General features: G+C 45.6%; 1 protein-coding gene across 2 annotated transcripts in view; it reads left to right on the plus strand.

Annotated features, from left to right (window-relative positions):
* Positions 1-19,820, plus strand: part of COL20A1 (collagen type XX alpha 1 chain) — a 146,940-nt gene that overhangs the window by 39,523 nt on the left and 87,597 nt on the right. For both annotated transcript variants that reach the window (XR_016308755.1, XM_089663720.1), the window contains exons 17-20: positions 8,878-9,017; positions 9,241-9,373; positions 16,848-16,907; positions 18,386-18,433. Coding sequence is in view for 1 of the 2 variants with exons in the window: in XM_089663720.1 (XP_089519846.1) it covers positions 8,878-9,017; positions 9,241-9,373; positions 16,848-16,907; positions 18,386-18,433 (381 nt within the window). In the remaining variant the exon portion in view is untranslated. The remainder of the gene's footprint in view (positions 1-8,877; positions 9,018-9,240; positions 9,374-16,847; positions 16,908-18,385; positions 18,434-19,820) is intronic.

Consider the following 19,820-nt stretch of genomic DNA (forward strand, 5'->3'; position numbering starts at 1 on the left):
AAAAAAAGGGTTTACTAAAAAAAAATTCAGGAGCTTTAACCCTATAAACGGCGGCAGGGCGGCGCTCGTAGGCAAAATGACGTTTTAAAACGGACCTCCGCAAAACAGGTAGGGGGCGCGCGTGAGGCGCGCGCCCGCCCTGCCTGTCCCGCGGGTTTCAGCCGCCGGGTCACGGCCGGTTTTTACCGGCCGTTTTCCCGCGAAGAGCTGTTATCACTGACACAGAGCAGAGCAGGCGATCAAATACCACCGAAAGAAAGCTCAATTTGTGGGGAAAAAAAGGATGTAAATTTCATTTATGTACCGTATTGCATGACCGCGCAATTGTCCGTTAAACTAGCGCAGCGCTGTATAGCAGAAAAATGGTGTAAATTGCAGTATCTGTACCACAGTTTGTAGACGCTATAACTTCCACACAAAGCAATCAATATACACTTATTGGGGTTTTTTTTTACCAAAAACATGGAGCAGAATACATTTTGGCCTAAATTTATAACCAACTTTGAGTTTACTATATATTTTTTATAGCTGAAAAGTAAAAAAATATTGTTTTTCTTCAAAATTTTTGGTCTTTTTTTGTTTATAGCGTGAAAAATAAAAAGCACACAGGTGATCAAATACCACCAAAAGAAAGCTCTATTTGTGTGAAAAAAAGGACGTAAATTTTGTTTGGGTGCAGCATTGCATGACCGCGCAATTATCAGTTGAATTAGTGCAGCACCGAGTAGCAAAAAGAGGCGTGGTCATTAAGGGGAGCTCAAGTGGTTAACCAAAAATGTTTTTTTCCATTTTACCTGAAGTGGGGCAGGGCTAGAAACTCTGTTGGGTTTTTATTGATGTCTGTTTCTTTTGCTTCCTGTCCTGGTGATAGGTGGTCACAGGGAAAGAGACTAAGAGTAATTTATCCAATGAGGACATAGGCAGCAAGGAGAACACTCATTTGTAGTAAGGAGGCATCAGAACCCTGTCTAGTTTTGTTGCCATCTGTGTCCCTTTTGGGGAGATTTCCCCTGACTTCCTGTCCTTATAATAGGTGGTCACCAGGACAGGAAGTGGAAGGAATCTCTCCAATGGGGACACAGAAAGGGTTCTGAGTTTTTTCCATCTGGCGTTCCTCTTTAAACGCTCTCTTTTCTCATAATTTCATTAGAATTTTTTTTTTTTTACTCAGGGAAACTATTAAATCACACTTAAACTGTTTTACCAAAATGATGTCATTTCTGCTTAATGGTCTTTTAATGCGATGATGTGAGCCGCACAGAATTCTGCTGGAACATTCATAATATGCTACGCCGAGCCTGTTAAAGATTTACTAAACATTAATGGAATGTTTGTCTATTTAATGCGTTTCTAATAACTCCGGCGGACAAATATTTAAATGTTTTACTTTAGCATGACCGGCAGTGTTTAACTTAGATGTAAACCCTAATTGATTGATGTTTACTTTCCTAAAGCCGCATGCATCCTGAACAATTGCTGGTTTGTTTAATAAAATACACTCATCCTTGCTGATCTCCGGCAGTCTCTTTGTAGCCACTTCCTGTCTACATACACTCCATCCATGGCATGGCATTTCTCAGGACAGGTTCCCTGGTGGTGACAACAGTCAACCACTTAAATGAGGGTGGACTCCTGCGCTGCCAAATATCCTCTCAGGGGATGAAGTAGCTGCTAACACCCGAAAGAAATGAGATGAAAAAATGATTTTAACAGGATGGTGTAAGTGGTGAAATTAAATATTGTCAAATCATATTATTGTAAATAAATGATATTATAGTGAAAAAATAATATTACTCTGTGCATCCTCACTAACTTAATTATAAAGTGAAATATAATCCAAAAATAATATTTACAATCAAAGTGATCAATTGTTATAGCGTGACATATATGCAATGATAAAAAAAAGAAGTGAAAAAAATTATATTGCACAAGAAAAATAAATAAAAATAAAATATAAATATAAAATAAAAATCCAGATTTTTCAATTCTTCAACTTTATATTCCAACTTTATATTGTGCGCTCAAATATATGGTGCCAGTTTATCCATCACCTTCTGGTGTGTGCGCTCACCTCACAGATTCGACCCTCAAGGAGTCGTAGAGCAATCAATACCCCCGGCGGGGCGGACTGACAACTCATGGGGCCCCCGGGCAATAGGGCATCATGGGGCCCCTGTGTCCTTCGCCCACACTCAAACCACACCCAAAAAAGCCTATGAAAGGTACCAGGGGCATCTCGTGGGGCCCCCTACTGACCCTGGGCCCTCGGGCAGTGCCCGACTTTCCAAATGATCAGTCCGCCCCGGATCCCCGGATGATCCCAGGCTGGATGGATCTTTCCCTTTAAAGGGACACAGGAACAGCTCCCACCGAAACCATACAAACGGTTAAAAGGGGTCTTCAAATGGCTCAAAAAGAAGTCAAAGATAGAACTTCCATAGTGTAATATTTAGATATTTATTGATAAAATAGATTCATAAAAACAAAGGGCTACTCACATAAAAACAAGAGTCACAGACCCATCAAGTATATACTGTGTAACCCACAGTCAGGTGTACATACAAGGAGTCCCAAGATGGCGATTGCCGTCCATACGTAATGACGCCACCACGCTCTATTCCATGCCTGGGTAATGTGTGTTGAAACGGCCACTTGCAATCTTCATTGGGAGCAATGTGTAAAAGTGTGACAACGCAGCAGCACAGGGACAGAGTGTTGTCATCCTCTAACAGGAAGTGCCTGAACAAGGACCTTGATGGCAGGATAGCCAGGTATCATTATATTAAAAGCTGCAGATTCAGAAATATTGAAAATGGCTTTTGAAATGGTAATCTCCTACCGCCCAAGTAGCGCCATACATTGGAAAAGAGGGCGGGCTTTAACACCAGCACACGCATCCATGGGCGACAGAGCTTTGTGTGCTCAGAGTGTGCTCACTGAATGCTCTTGGCACAGTAACTGAGCTGTCATAGATGGAACCGGCCTCCGATCATGTGACCACAGTAACAGCCAATCACACTGGTCATGTGCTCAGCTGATCTGTCCTGTCCCCTGGGTTTACAGACCTTGCTAAAGGGGCACCAGGGCTGGGAAGGGGTTCTAGATTACATGAGCTCTTTGTGGTTGAGTTTACATCAGGGGCGGACTGACCATTCGAGCACTCGGGCACTGCCCGAGGGCCCGGGGTCAGTAGGGGGCCTCATGAAATGCCCCGGGTACCTTTTATAGGCTTTTTTTGGGTGTGCTTTGAGTGTGGGCAAGGACACGGGCCCCATGATCCCCTATTGCCCGGGGGCCCCATGAGTTGTCAGTCCGCCCCTGGTTTGCATCCTGCCTAAGAAAACTGCTGGTCTACAGACTAGTGAGCATGCTGGCCTTTGCTGACTTCACTGGTTGCATGCTTGTTCTGGGTCAGCAGTTCAAAGTATTGGAGCCAGAGATTGCCAGGTGATTAGCATTTCCAGGATGATTTCAATAGAAGCACTGAATCTCAGATTCATTGCCTTGAGATAGAGCAGTGGTTCCCATCCTCAATCCTCAAGTACCCCCAACAGGCCATGTCTTGAGAATTTCCCTTCAACTGTATTAGCCGCTTTATGCCAGCCAGGGTCAAATAAATGGGTGGTGATGCCTAAACCTGGTAGGTGGGGATCCCAATACTGCTGCATTGTTATTGGTTGCACAGATCTGATGTCATCTGGAGTCCCACCTACGAGGTTCCAATCATGAGTAGTTGACCAAAAGCTTTCGGTAACAGCTCAGTCACAGTTATGAGGGGGCAGCTTATGGAACACACCCCGGAACAAGGCATCAAGGCCTACTCTCCCTGCCACCAAATATACATGGAATGCTGTCGTAAAAGCACTTGTGCATGGTGAAGGTAGTCCTGAAAACATGACCTTTTAGGGGTACTTAAGGGCTGACATAGAGGAACAGAGAAAGTCTGTGCAACAGTGCTAAGCAAGAAGTCTGCATATATAATGAGCAAAGAGGGCTGCCATCATGTACAGAGAACCATATATATCATCAAATAAAAGAAAAGTGAGCGCTCTATAGGTAGCAGCTGTAGCACTAAAAAGGTAACCAATATAAAAACCTCAATAGCAATCAAAAAAGTAAGTGCAGCGCTAAATGACTGTAGGATTAAAATAATAAAATGTCCAGATAAATGAACATATGTTGAACTCCAGCTAAAAGCTGGACAATCTGTGACAATCTGTGCAGATATCAGTGCAATAGCAGCAATCATACTTCAGTGATGGTGCTCCAGATCAATGGGGTAAGAATGCGCACTCACCAGATGCGTAATGTATATACGCATTAAATCAGACAGTGGAGGTCCCCTTTAGGAATCGGATGTAGCCAAACCAAGGATAATACTCCCTCTGGATAATGGTGATGTCTCAGGAGCTCTCGGGTAGTGAAGGATCCAGTCAGCCAGAGGTCCCCTTTAGGGATGGGTGGGTGTAGAAGCCTGTGGAACAGGGACTCCCTCCTCTGGATACTGTGGTGGATCAGGTGGGCTCTAAAAATGAATTGCTCCACATGGGGAGACATAAAAAGTGCCCATAGTGTAGTAGGTGATAAAACCAAATTTTATTAAATAATGGAATTTGCAAATTCGTAAAATGACATTTAAGGGATAAAATACAGGTAAAATGAACTAACCGTCCATAAGCAAGATGGCCACCACATGGCTCCGGCGTGACGTCATGGCGTACTGGCCCCTCTTACGCGTTTCGTGCGCACGCACGTCTTCAGAGGGGGAAGCCAGACAACCATATATAGAAAGATCGTTATGAGAATTGAAACAAATTGAAAAAAAAACAGTAAACTGCTCACTTGCATAGCAAAAAAACTAATCAAAAGCTGATCAATCCACTTTAAGAGGACCTTGCACTGGGATAATGGCAGCTGGCACTTTATAACCCCATACAGGATTGTGCACCCCTATGGGTTATAACTTGTTGGGGCGCACAATCATTTCTTAGGAAGGGGGTATAAAGTCCCAGCTGCCTTTATCCCGCTAAGGGTGACCTCCAGGAAGTTGGCAGGATCATAGAGGCAAATTTCACCATCTTCACTGCAAATGAAGTCACCACACCAGTCCATGTCCAAATCATCTCCCATCTTCATACTCAAATCTTAGGTCCTCAACCAGGAACACGGGTGACACAGAGAGGGAAAGATGACAGGCAGCAAAGAAATGACAGGTCCTCTTTAACATGACGTATTGGGTTGTGATATATCAGGCAGTTAACATCATGGCCAGAAAACCCAAAGAAGAACACCGCCGACTTGAGAGCCTCCTACAGAAACAAATATAGAACAATAAAGCCTCACATCAAAGTTATATAAATGTCAAATCTTAATTTCTCTATTGCGCGGAGCGGCGGCTGGAAAAGTTATTAGTGCCTCTGAGTGTTTCAAGTGCACTTGTCTCATACGTCTTAACACTTCCAGCTCTCACATCCCACGTAGATATTTTGTATGGAAATTTTTCTTCTATCATCAAACAAAAATGTCATGAGTATTAAGGAATCTCTGGGCAATGGGGTCCACGTTTGAAGAAGTCAGAAGAGTTACCGATGGCTCATTGGTCAGTAAGGGTTACTGAACCTTACCTATTGCTCTTTTGTTATTCATGTTTTAGATTCTGTGCTATATGGCCAAAGGTAATATTGAATTTAGGTGTCACCGGGGAAGGATACTGTTTATGCTACGGCATACAAAGACATCTTGGACAATTGTGGACTTTCAGCTTTGGGGAAAAAGTCTGTTTTAGCAGGACTACGCCCATGTGTACAAAACCAGCTCCATAAAGACACGGTTTAACTAGTGTGATGTTGTAGGAACTGGAGTGCCGCCATAGAGCCTTCACCTCAACCCTACTGAACATGATTGGGATTAATTGGAAAACCAGATCTGAGCCAGGTATCTTCATCCAACATCAGTCCTGACCTCAGCTCTACTGAACAGCACTGGGATCAACTGAAATGAGGATTGTGAGCCTGGTCTTCTCATCCAACATCAGTCCTGACCTCAGCTCTACCCAACAGCACTGGGATCAACTGAAATGAGGATTGTGAGCCTGGTCTTCTCATCCAACATCAGTCCCAACCTCAGCCCTACTGAACACCACTGAGATCAATTAAAATGAGGATTGCGCTCCAGGTCTTCTCATCTAACATCAGTCCTGACCTCAACCTCACTGAACACTTTTTGGATGGATGAGAACACCAATTGTGAGCCAGCTCTTCTCAACAAACACCAGCCTTGACCTCATCCCTACTGAACCCCTTTGTGATGAGTTGGAATGCCGATTGAGAGCTGGTTTTTCTCATCCAATATTAGTATCGGACCTCACAAATGTTCTTTGGCTACTGTTCTTTTGGCAAACCTACTATACCCTTTTAGGAAGAACTGAAATAAGGATTGTTGACCAGGCCTTCTCATCTAGCATTAGTCCTAACCTCAGCCCTACCAAACACCATTGAGGTCAATTAAAATGAGGATTGTGCATCAGGTCTTCTCATCTACCTGACCTCAACCTCACTGAACGCTTTTTGGATGCATTAGAATGCCAATTGTGAGCCAGGTCTTCTCATCAAACACCAGCCTTGAGAATTCAGAATTGAATTGAGGATTGTGGGCCAGGTCTTCTCATCCACTATCAGTACCGGACCTCACAAATGTTCTCTGGCTACTGTTCTTTTGGCAAACCTACTGGACATCAGCCTTGACCTCATCCCTACTGAACCCCTTTGAATGAGTTGGAATGCTGATTGTGAGCCAGGTTTTCTCATCCAATATCAGTATCAGACCTCACAAATGTTCTTTGGCTACTGTTCTTTTTGGCAAACCTACTGCACACTATTGGGAACAATTGAAATGAGGATTGTGGGCCAGGTCTTCTCATCCACTATCAGTACTGGACCTCACAAATGTTCTTTGGCTACTGTTTTTTTGCAAACCTACTGGACATCAGCCTTGAGCTCATTCCTACCGAACCTCTTTGTGATGAGTTGGAATGCCGACTGAGAGCCAGGTCTTCCCATCCAATATCCGCATCGGACCTCACAAATGTTTTGTGGCTACTGTTCTTTTGTCAAACCTACTGGACACTATTGGGAAGTTATTGAAATGAGAATTGTGAACCAGGTCTTCTTTTCCAACCTCAGTCCTGACTTAAAAACCACGGAACACCTTTTGGATGAATTGGAATGCCAGTTGTGAGCCAGGTCATCTCCTCCAACATCAGTCTAGACCTCAACCCTACTGAACCCCTTTGTGATGAATTGGAATGTCTATTAAAAGCCATGTCTCCTCATCCAACATTGGTACCTGACTTCATAAACATTCTTTGGCAACTGTTCTTTTGGCAAACCTACTGGACACAATTGTGATGAATTGAAATGAGGATTATGAGCCAGGTCTTCTCATCCAACATCAGTACCTAGCCTCAAAAATGTTCTTTTGGCTGAATGAGCACAAATTCCCACATACACTCTCTAAAATCCTTTAAAAAGCCTTCACAGAAGAATAAAGGATGTTAGAGCCATAAAAGTGGGCCAAATCCATATTAATGGCCATGGTTTTGGAATGGGATGTCCAACAAACTCATAAAGGTGTGATGGTCAGAACTTCACCAACTTTTGGCCATATATGTAATGGGAGAAGTAGACTTTTTTGAGTATTTCTGAGCTTCTATAGCAGTGTTCATCTAATAGTAGAGCTTCTAATAAAAATGTACAAATTGTACAATTCTGGCACCTGCTGAGATGAACAAACCCCTGTGTGTGTGCGGGAGGTATCAAGGTCCTACCTTTCCTCAGGGCTTGTGCTGCTCCATGTGCTGGCATCCATCTTAGGTCTGCAAAGCATTGTGGGATCCTTTATGCTTTCAGCCCTCCCAGGAGGTGGCGGCTTATCACATTTAAGTCTGCTGTTTGCAGCTGTCCATTGCATTCGTGTCCTGTCTGTTGCTCAGCAGAAAGCTCCTGTTCAGTTAACTCTTTGCTCTCCTGGATACCGACTCGGCTTTGGCTAAGACTCCTCCTGGCTTCTAACCCCGGTTCTGGCGACCATTCTTCCTGGCTTCTGACCTCGGCTCTGGCGACCATTCTTCCTGGCTTCTGACCCCGGCTCTGGCGACCATTCTTCCTGGCTTCTGACCCTGGCTTTGGCTACGATTCCCGCTGGTTCTTGACTTGATTATCCTGGAAGACGACCTCGGCAGGAGAACTTCTGTCCTACCAAGTCATCCGCTGTTGCTGTCGGACTTGCATAGACTCTTGCCTTGTTTCTGTGTAAATAAACCTACCTTTAATTGCACCTCCTTGTGTGTCTGGCTCCTCGCTCCCTGACAGGAGGTTGCATCATCCTGGATAGGCCAATCAAGATGGCCCAAGATCCTGAACCAGATATGGATCGGGATCGAAAGGATCAGAGACATCACATTGCTGGAAGGAAGGTGAGTATAATTCCACTTTAAAGTAATTTGTAATTTGACTTTCACCTTTCTACAGACGACTTCTTTCATATTTTTATTTTTTTAATCAGTTCAGAAATCTCTAGAAATGTCTAGTTGTTTCAGCTCTGAGGAAGGGAGCTCGTCTCCCGAAATGTGTTAGCACACCGTCGCAAGACCACCACTTGCTGGGACTGTAACATTGGTTCCTTGCTTTTATTAATGACTTTTGGTTTGTGAGTATACACTTTTGTCATTCTCAATAAATTCTTTTTTATCATGGTAATGCACGAAGAGAGTGCGCCATTTTTTACTTTTTTCCAGTACTGTTACTATAACATTGTACATTGATGAGTATGTTGAGAATACTGTTCATTCCCTATAATGTGCAATACAATATTTTGCAGTGAAGGTTCCGCCCCCTAGTGGAGTGAAAGTGGCAGATCTGAGCGGTGACAGTGCCGCGGTGGTATGGGATCCGGGCGCTGATGACGTCACCTCTTATCTCATCAAATGGATTCCTCTGAGCGGAGGGAGGCTGAGTCAGGTACTGTGGCAGATATCAACGATGAAAAAGAAATATTGCAAATTCAGCCCTGCACCTGGAACATAAAAATAGAAATGTATGTAAAAACACAACAAAACAAAGTGTGTAACGCAGCCAATCAGATAACCAAATGTATGCCATTCGCAGTATAAAATAAATGGATGATTGATAAAAAATAAACATAGATGCTGCTGACCTCCTCCTGTCTTCCCTCACTTGACAGCTGTCAGTCCCGGGAGGTGAACACAGCGCGGTCCTCACTCACTTGGAGTACAGCACGGAGTACCAGGTGTCCATCTCTGCCCGCTACGCCGATGGATCACAGAGCGATGCTTCCTCCGCCCGCTACAGGACAGGTCTTCTTTAATCAGATTTTGTCCAATAGTCATACTGCATCTTACTGTGTCACAGTCCCTCCCCCTTTAAGTGGCACAGCCCATTTGTTTTTGGTGAACCCAGTATAGTAGGTCAAGGTGGTGAAAGCAGATGTCAAGTTCTCGGTAACCAGCTCCAACTACAAACTCTTGACTTCTATCTAATCTGTAGCTAAGCTCCACCCCAACATTCCGGTCTACGAGACTGAGGCTATGGCATTGGACTCTTGAAAGGCAGGGGTGGGGTTTACCCTAAGAGGGGGCAGGACTTAGTCCATAGTAAAGTATAGGTCGAGGTTGTCTGCATTGCATTTGCCAGGAGCTTCTCATAGAAAACAATTGAAAAGTTCACAAAGATACTATAGGGACAAGCACTTGTTACTTGAGATCCTTGTATATCTAGCAGGTTCTCTTTAACATTTGACAACAGCAGCAAATGCTGCTTCAGTTAGCTTCATATTTGCAGGCTTATAAATACTTGGTGAGGGATGTAGACATCCTGAGGCCAGCATTTGGCTGAAGTTTCATAGACATGGATACTCTAGGTCAGCCATTCTCAACAAGGGTTCCATGGAACTTGCTAGGGGTTCCTTGAGCTGTAGCTAATTGAATTCCCATCTCATGGTGCCAATTTTGAGGTCTTTACCACTTTGCAAAGCCATCTGCATGAAACCAATGATATTTTTAGCTATCTGGAAGAGTGGCATTCTGAACACTGGCCACCAACATACGGGACATTCTTCCCATTGACCACCAATGTAAGGGACATTCTTCCCACTGACCACCAATGTAAGGGACAATCTTTCCACTGACCCCCAATGTAAGGGGCATTCTTCCCACTGACCTCCAATGTAAGGGGCATTCTTCCCACTGACCACCAATATGAGACATTCTTCTGACTGACCACCAATGTAAGGAGTATTCTGTCTATTGACCTCCAATGTAAAGGACATTCTTCCTACTGACCACCAATATAAGGGACATCCTTCCCAATGTTCAACAATGTAAGGGACATTCTTCCCACTGACCCCCAATGTAAGGGAAATTCTTCCCAATGATCACCAATGTAAGGTACATTATTCCCACTGACCACCAATGTAAGGGACATTCTTCCCACTGACCACCAATGTAAGGGACATTCTTCCCACGGACTACCAATGTAAGGCACATTCTTCCCACTGACCACCAATGTAAGGGATATTCTTTCAACTGATCACCAATGTAAGGGACATTCTTCCCACTGACCCCCAATGTAGGGGACATTCTTCCCACTGACCACCAATGTAAGGGACATTCTTCCCAATGACCACCAATATGAGACATTCTTCTGACTGACCACCAATGTAAGGAGTATTCTGTCTATTGACCACCAATGTAAGGAACATTTTTCCCAATGACCTCCAATATAAAGGACATTCTTCCCACTGACCTCCAATGTAAAGGACATTCTTCCCACTGACCTCCAATGTAAGGGACATTCTTCCCACTGAGCACCAATGTAAGGGACATTCTTCCCACTGACCCCCAATGTAAGGGACATTCTTACCACTGACCTCCAATGTAAGGGACATTCTTCCCACTGACCCCCAATGTAAGGGACATTCTTCCCACTGACCTCCAATGTAAGGGACATTCTTCCCACTGAGCACCAATGTAAGAACATTCGGCCCACTTAATACCAATGTAAAGGATATTCTTCCCACCGATCTCCAATTAATTTGTTTTAGCCGGGGTTCGCCCAGATATGAAAATAATTTCAATCATTCCTCTGGGGTAAAAAGTTTGAGAAAGCTGCTTTAGATCCACCACCATCTTCTAGTTCTCAGAGGAGTTACCCTGCTTTCTGTGATGCTGCACCTTTGCCTTGATGTAAATCTTTGTTCCTTTTGTTGTTCATTGTTTTGATCTTCCATAATATTGATGTCTGGCTTACCGGCCCATATTTCCCATGAGGGCTTATTAGCCTTATTGTCAGGCTGGAGGTCGCAGGAATAATTTATACCTTAATCCCAGTTTAGACATGCTTATTGTATTGTGTAAAGAATGTTTTCAGAGAACACAGTCCTCTGTAAAGTCTGCTGTGGTCTCTGACAAACCATAGATAGTGTGAGATGATCGGAGGCTGTAAGCTCCCTGCTTAGGGACTCCATAATTCATGTAAAATGTAAATAGATACTTCACTTCTTGCTCCCTCATGGTTGAGGAGTTGCAGCACATAGCTGACTTCCCGTCCACAAATGCCACAAGAGAAATTGTCTGCTTGTAGTCTTGTGGCCTCTTCTAGCCTCCACCGGCACTTCTCATAGGTTGCCCATCAAAGCTGGGCTAATTTTCTCCCAGGTGACATACACTATATTGGCAAATATTGGTCGGCCGGCTTTTCCATGCACATGACCTTTAATGGCCTCCCAGTCTTAGTCCGTAGGGTTTAATATTGGTTGGCCCCGCCCTTTGCAGCTATAACAGCTTCAACTCCTCTGGGAAGGCCGTCCACAAGGTTTAGGAGGGTGTCTATGGGAAGGTTGGACCATTCTTCCAGAAGCACATTTGTCAGGTCAGGCACTGATGTCGGGGGAGGAGGCCTGGCTCGCAGTCTCCGCTCTAATTCATCCCAAAGGTGTTCTATGGGGTTGAGGTCAGGACTCTGTGCAGGCCAGTCAAGTTCCTCCACCCCAAACTGGCTCCTCCATGTCTTTATGGACCTTACTTTGTGCACTGGTGGGCAGTCATGTTGAAACAGGAAGGGGCCATCCCCAAACTGTTCCCAAAAAGTTGGGAGCATGAAATTGTACAAAATGTCTTGGTATGCTGACAACTTAAGAGTTCCCTTCACTGGAACTAGGGGGCCAACCCAACCCCTGAAAAACAACCCCACACCATAATTCCCCCTCCATCAAACTTTACACTTGGCACAATGCAGTCAAGCAAGTAACGTTCTCCTGACAACCGTCAAAGCCAGACACATCCATTGATTTGCCAGACAGAGAAGCATGATTGGTCACTCCAGAGACCACGTCTCCACTGCTCTATCCAGTGGCGGTGTGCTTTACACCACGGCATCCAACGCTTTGCATTGCACTTGGTGATGTAAGGCTTAGATGCAGCTGCTCGGCCATGGAAACCCATTCCATGAAGCTCTCTACGCACTGTTGTTGGGCTCATCTGAAGGCCACACCAAGTTTGGAGGTCTTTAGCTATTGACTCTGCAGACAGTTGGCAACTTGTGCGCACTGTGCGCTTCAGCATGCGCTGACCCCGCTCTGTCATTTTACGTGGCCTACCCTACCCTACAACCCTCTGGGCCTTTTACTCATCAATAAAAACTTATTGGATCCCGATCACTCTCTGACTTGGTCAGCAAGTCAGAGACAGGGAGTAGGAATTGGCCTACTAAGTGGTCCAAGCTACATGTTCAGAAGCAGACTCTACAACTGTCATTGAATGGAAATAGCAGTCCCTTAGCCTATGCTGAGAAATACATGGGGCTGGCTATTATTTCCCCCTCTGAAAATGCCAGCAGCCCGACTCTCATGCCAAACCAGTGGCTTCAAAACTGTCTTCGTCGCTGAATTGAAACAAGCATGCAGCTCAGAAGTTCTAAAACTCGAGAGAATGTCCAGCGCTTCAGAAATGATTATAAAAGGCCTTCAGACTTCAGTGTGAGTATACTTGCTGTGGCCTTGCTCCGGGTCCCAGGTAGGTGAGGTCAGAGAGGCCAGGAAAGTAGCATTTTCGGAAGGAGGACTGCAACTGCAATTCCCATGCCCTCTTGAAGTCCCCCCCCCCCCCCAGTCATTTTTTCCTAATGCCAGTTACATGACATGCAGGGATCGCTCCTTTTTTTGGTAGGAGGCAGTTCTTGATGATGTGGAGAGCCACAGTAATGTGATGATGGGTGTTGTGGTGACGCCTCCTCAGGGGTTGGTCCTTGATGCCTACTCGCTGGTGCTGCCCCCTGCAATACCTCATCTACACCACAAGATGTCCTCAGTCTTCTGCACGGCATCATTTCACTTAGAAGCCTGAGGCCATCTTCTGGTGTAAAATAGGTATTTCAGGGGGCAGCACCAGCGAGCAGGTGAGTGTTGCAGCCAGAGCTGCTCTTTTTCTTGGTTGCCCTGCAAGCAGTATGTAGCGGAAATGGGTGTCTAGTCACATGATTTGTGAGGGTGTTGGGCTGCTGAATTAATCGTTTAATGGGTTATGTAATGCGATTACCCCGGATCCTCGGTTGAATCCGATCTCCTCCTTTCCTTTTTAATTAGAGCCGATTTGTTCTTGAAGTGGGTGAAGCGTCGTGGGGTGTATGTAAATGTCTCTGCAATGTATTCCTGTCCTTGGGTAATTAATTACCAAGGGTGTTTAGTTCCACTAATATCGTGTAATTGGTTTCCTGCACGCCGCGTAGCCACCATGACGAGCGCCTTTCATCACTCTCCTCGGCTTATTTTAGAATTTACATTTTGTCAGCAGATTCTCCTTTCGGTGAGAGCGGCAGTGCATGGCGAGGGGAGTGTGCCAGGAAATTGAAAACAAAGAGTCGCTTTAATACCGTACGGCAGGCTAAATACACCGCACTACCTTCGCAGGGATTTGTCAGTTTGTTGAGCCATTGTTGGGATCCAGGCGCCGTGGCATAGTCAGGGCCGGTGACCACACTTTTCTCTACTGCATTTAAGCAATGCAACCTGGTCATTGGATTTCACTCACTCTCTGACTGCTGGTCAGCAAGTGGGAGACTGGAAGCTCCTATCATTAATTGGTGCCAGGAAGAGATCTACTAATGGGGTCACAGAAACCAGTGTTCGGCATCTTAAATTGAATAATGTGTATGGACCCCAATAGTTTAATGGGGAACAGGCATTCGTCCTTTGCAGGTCACCTCCTGGGTCTGTCGGCATGGAGAAGTCCCTCTTTTGCCGACCAGCAGTCAGAGAGTGAGTGGGATGCATTGAGAAACAGGCAATCGCAGAGCAGGTTTCCCCACCCGCTTTGCCATCCTTTGCAGTTTACCTCCTGAGACTGTTTGCAGGTAGAGGTGAGCCTTTTTGCTGACCAGCAGTCAGAGAGTGAGGGAACTGGTGACTATAGAGCAGAAATTCCCACCCCCTAAAATAATAAGTATGCTTCCCTAATAGCACAGTGATGTCACGAGGGCTGGAGAACCCCTGAATCCTTTACTAGTCAAATCTCAATGGCTCTCGGTCACTCTCTGACTGCTGGTCAAGAAGTGAGAGATGGGTAAGTTTTTCCAACAAATTGGCCCCAGGAAATGACCTGGGGCCAATGACCAGGGGATGCATTGAGAAACAGGCAATCGCAGAGCAGGTTTCCCCACCCGCTTTGCCATCTTTTGCAGGTTACCTCCTGAGACTGTTTGCAGGTAGAGGTGAGCCTTTTTGCTGACCAGCAGTCAGAGAGTGAGGGAACTGGTGACTATAGAGCAGAATTTCCCACCCACTAAAATAATAAGTATACTTCCTTAATAGCACAGTGATGTCACGGGAGCTGGAGAATCCTTGAGCCCTTTACTAGTCAATAAAATCTCAATGGCTCTCGCTCACTCTCTGACTGCTGGTCAGCAAGTGGGAGACTGGAAGCTCCTATCATTAATTGGTCCCAGGAAGAGACCTACTAATAGGGTCACAGAAACCAGTGTTCTGCATCTTAAACTGAATAATGTGTATGGGCCCCAACAGTCTAATGGGGAACAGGCATTCGTCACCTCCTAGTACTGTCTGCAGGGAGAAGTCCCTCTTTTGCCGACCAGCAGTCAGAGAGTGAGGGAACTGGTGACTATAGAGCAGAAATTCCTACCCCCTAAAATAATAAGTATACTTCCCTAATAGCACAGTGATGTCACGAGGGCTGGAGAACCCCTGAACCCTTTACTAGTCAAATCTCAATGGCTCTCGGTCACTCTCTGACTGCTGGTCAAGAAGTGAGAGATGTGAAGTTTTTCCAACAAATTGGCCCCAGGAAATGACCTACTAAGGGGGCCAAAGAACCACATGTTCAGCATCTTGATTTGAAATAACAGAAGCAATCCCTTGATGGAAACCTATGCAGAGAAAAACAGATGGGTGGCCATTAATTTTCTGAAAATGCTATCAGCCTGGCTATCATGCAATGAGTGGGCTGCCTTAAAACGCACCAAAGCAGCCCGGAAAATATGTGAATGGGCCCCCGACAGTCTTGCTGGGAGGAGAAACAATATAGCTGGGCTTTCCTGGGGAAAATGCTGCATCTGTCATGAGCTCAGTAGCCTAGGCACAGGTCACGTGACAAAGAGGAGGATCTGAGTTCAGATTGGCTGGTCCTCCCCTTCAGCATGTGACCAAATGCCAGCACTGGAGGGAGCCCAGAGCATCATTTGCTCCAGCAAATTCAATTATTTCAATTCTGCTAGAATGTAACATATATCATTTGCATCAAATTAGCGTTTGAGTAATGCAGGCCATAGACGGGTCGAAAAACCGCACGTTTAAAAAAAAAAAAAAAAGAAAGAAAAATCGGTTGTTCAATTGGCCGACGTTACCGCCAAGGGTAAAAAAAAATTGGCCGATTTACGTCCCGTCTACGGCCGGCATTTAATTACTTCTGTCCCCGCAGAGAGCTCCGCTATTATATTTGACATGAAAAAGTCTGGCGGTTGCAACAATGTATCTATTTGTATCCATTTGTATCCATTTGTATCCATTTCAGATACAGATGTTTTTATTCGGATACAAATAGATACATTGTTGCAACCGCCAGACTTTTTCATGTCAAATATAATAGCGGACTGGAATTCTTTCTTTCTTCTTTCTTCTTCTTTCTTCTTCTTCCCTCATGTGTAGATTTTTTTATTGGTAAAAAGATCGGCCGATTTGTCCATCATTGCCGGGAAAATTGGCCGATCGGCAAAATCGTATTCATGTCAAATATAATAACGGACTGGAATTCTTCTTCTTCTTTCCTTTCTTCTTCTTCTGCTTCTTCTTTCTTCTTCCTTCTTCCGCTTCTTTCTTCTTCTTCTTCACCTTTCTTCTCCTTCTTTGTCTTTCTTCATCTTTCTTCTTCTTCTTCTTCTTCTACTTCATCTTTCTTCTCCTTCTTCATCTTTCTTCATCTTTCTTCATCTTTCTTCTTCATCTTTCTTCTCCTTCTTCATCTTTCTTCATCTTTCTTCTTCTTCTTCATCTTTCTTCTCCTTCTTCATCTTTCTTCTTCTTCTCTCATGTGTAGATTTTTTTATTGGTAAAAAGATCGGCCAATTTGTCCATCATTGCGGGGAAAATTGGCTGATCGGCAAAATCGACCAATTTTTTTCCAACTTCACTGATGAAAAAAAAAGTGGCAAAACCCCCAAAACAGCCGACCAATTAACCCACTAACAGTGTAAAAATCGTCCGATTTTCAACCCGTCTATGGTTTGCATAACAATCCGCTAATGTGTTTCATTTCTCCGGCACAGGAGACAATCCCCGGAAGATGCCCAGGGGCCGCGGGGGGTTTGAACCCGGCCGGACAGACGGTGAGTATTTAGCCCATCACCAGTCAGTCGCACTTTCCTCCACTGCTGCGAACAATTTAACAATTCTAAAGGAGAAACTCATCTTTAAAGTCATCTTTGATGTGAGAAAAACACCTGACGTGTATTAAAAGATTGTTTATCGCTCGCCTTTTTTATTTTTCAACCAGCTGGGGCTCCGCGGCACACAAGCGTGCCGATAAACCGCTTTTATCCCCGCCACCTTCAAATAAGTCACCATCTTTCCTGAGATGTAAGAGAATTATTAAATTGTAATGTGCGCCATTGGAATACAAGTGACAGCCTGATTACCGTGTAGAGACCTTAATCATCTCCATCCATAAAACATGAAAACACGGCGAGGCGGGAGAGGTCCTCCGCAGATTAATATCAATCCTCGCCTTCGTATTGAGCGCTGAAAGGAAAAGAAATTGCCGTAAACTCCGATTTAATGCGCGTCCTGCGGCGTGGGGCGGCTGCTGGAAACGTTCATGGCGTGGAAGATTGCCTCTGAATTCTGGAGGGGTCATGGGGGGTCTTGTGGCCCTGAATGACCGATTTTGGGGGGGGAATCACCAGTCGCCATTGTTTCCCTAAAGACTGGGACTGTAGGGAATGTTCCTCCTCTGATACATTGGATTGGCTGAGAAATGGGTGCTGGAGACCTGACCACACATGTCCCAATCAGCGTATGATCTCCTTTATATCTCTATGACTATGATGTCCCCAGAATTAGAAACCAAGCACAGGGATGGTGGGAACCCCTCATAATGAGCACAGCGGGTGTACAGACCCGGGAACTCAGCACAGGGATGGTGGGAACCCCTCATAATGGGCACAGCGGGCGTACAGACCCGGGAACTCAGCACAGGGATTGTGGGAACCCCACATAATGGGCACAGCAGGCGTACAGAACCAGGAACTCAGCACAGGGATGGTGGGAACCCCTCATAATGGGCACAGTGGGTGTACATACTGGGGTACTCAGCACAGGGATGGTGGGAACCCCTCATAATGGGCACAGCGGGCGTACAGACCCGGGAATTCAGCACAGGGATGGTGGGAACCCCTCATAATGGGCACAGAGGGCGTACAGACCTGGGAACTCAGCACAGGGATGGGGGAACCCCTCATAGTGGGCACAGCAGGTGTACAGACCTGGAAACTATGCACAGGGATAGTGGGAACCCCTCATAATTGGCACAGCGGGTGTACAGACCTGGAAACTCAGCACAGGGATGGTGGGAACCCCTCATAATGGGCACAGTGGGTGTACAGACCTGGAAACTCAGCACAGGGATGGTGGGAACCCCTCATAATGGGCACAGCGGGTGTACAGACCCAGGAGAGCTCACCAACATGGTCCCTGTGGGGGGGTGTTTACCTCTTTCATGTTCTAACACTGGAATATCATTGTGGGTGGACTGGACCCTTCATTAATCCTGTATGCATCCTCATAAATATCCTTTTGTGTCTTGAAGGGGCGTGTCCAGTAATTAAGGCCAAAGACAGTGAAGACGTGTTTCATGGTGAGTCTTTTTTTTTTTGTTTGTTTTTTTGGAAATCAGTTTATAAATTGGAAAACAAGTGTGTGTGTTTAAAGGGGAACTCCACCAACCAACATTCAATGAAATGAAGTGTGGACAGTGTAGGACACGGATACGTCTTACCTCTCTGGTATCTTGGCTGCGTATTTTTTTTTAAAGTTCTCTGCCTGGCAGGAGTCTTATCCAGTTTGTTGTCAATACTATCATTTTAACTATTTGTTACACTAACCCTCAAGGGGCGTACAATCTAAGGTCCCTAACCCTCAAGGGGCGTACAATCTAAGGTCCCTAACCCTCAAGGGGCGCACAATCTAAGGTCCCTAACCCTCAAGGGCGTACAATCTAAGGTCCCTAACCCTCAAGGGGCGTACAGTCTAAGGTCCCTAACCCTCAAGGGGCGTACAATCTAAGGTCCCTAACCCTCAAGGGGCGTACAATCTAAGGTCCCTAACCCTCAAGGGGCGTACAATCTAAGGTCCCTAACCCTCAAGGGGCGTACAATCTAAGTTCCCTAACCCTCAAGGGGCGCACAATCTAAGGTCCCTAACCCTCAAGGGCGTACAATCTAAGGTCCCTAACCCTCAAGGGGCGTACAATCTAAGGTCCCTAACCCTCAAGGGGTGTACAGTCTAAGGTCCCTAACCCTCAAGGGGCGTACAATCTAAGGTCCCTAATCCTCAAGGGGTGTACAATCTAAGGTCCCTAACCCTCAAGGGGTGTACAATCTAAGGTCCCTAACCCTCAAGAGGCGTACAATCTAAGGTCCCTAACCCTCAAGGGGCGTACAGTCTAAGGTCCCTAACCCTCAAGGGGCGTACAGTCTAAGGTCCCTAACCCTCAAGGGGCGTACAATCTAAGGTCCCTAACCCTCAAGGGGCGTACAATCTAAGGTCCCTAACCCTCAAGGGGCGTACAATCTAAGGTCCCTAACCCTCAAGGGGCATACAATCTAAGGTCCCTAACCCTCAAGGGGCGTACAATCTAAGGTCCCTAACCCTCAAGGGGCGTACAATCTAAGGTCCCTAACCCTCAGGAGACGTACAATCTAAGGTCCCTAACCCTCAGGAGACGTACAATCTAAGGTCCCTAACCCTCAGGAGACATACAATCTAAGGTCCCTAACCCCCAAGGGGCGTACAATCTAAGGTCCCTAACCCTCAAGGGGTGTACAATCTAAGGTCCCTAACCCTCAAGGGGCGTACAATCTAAGGTCCCTAACACTCAAGGGGTGTACAATCTAAGGTCCTTAACCCTCAAGGGGCGTACAATCTAAGGTCCCTAACCCTCAGGAGACGTACAATCTAAGGTCCCTAACCCTCAAGGGGCGTACAATCTAAGGTCCCTAACACTCAAGGGGGGTACAATCTAA

Source organism: Staurois parvus, unplaced genomic scaffold, assembly GCF_062004578.1.
Source record: "Staurois parvus isolate SC_StPar_1 unplaced genomic scaffold, SC_StPar_1.0 ptg001756l, whole genome shotgun sequence".
Lineage (NCBI taxonomy): Eukaryota > Metazoa > Chordata > Amphibia > Anura > Ranidae > Staurois > Staurois parvus.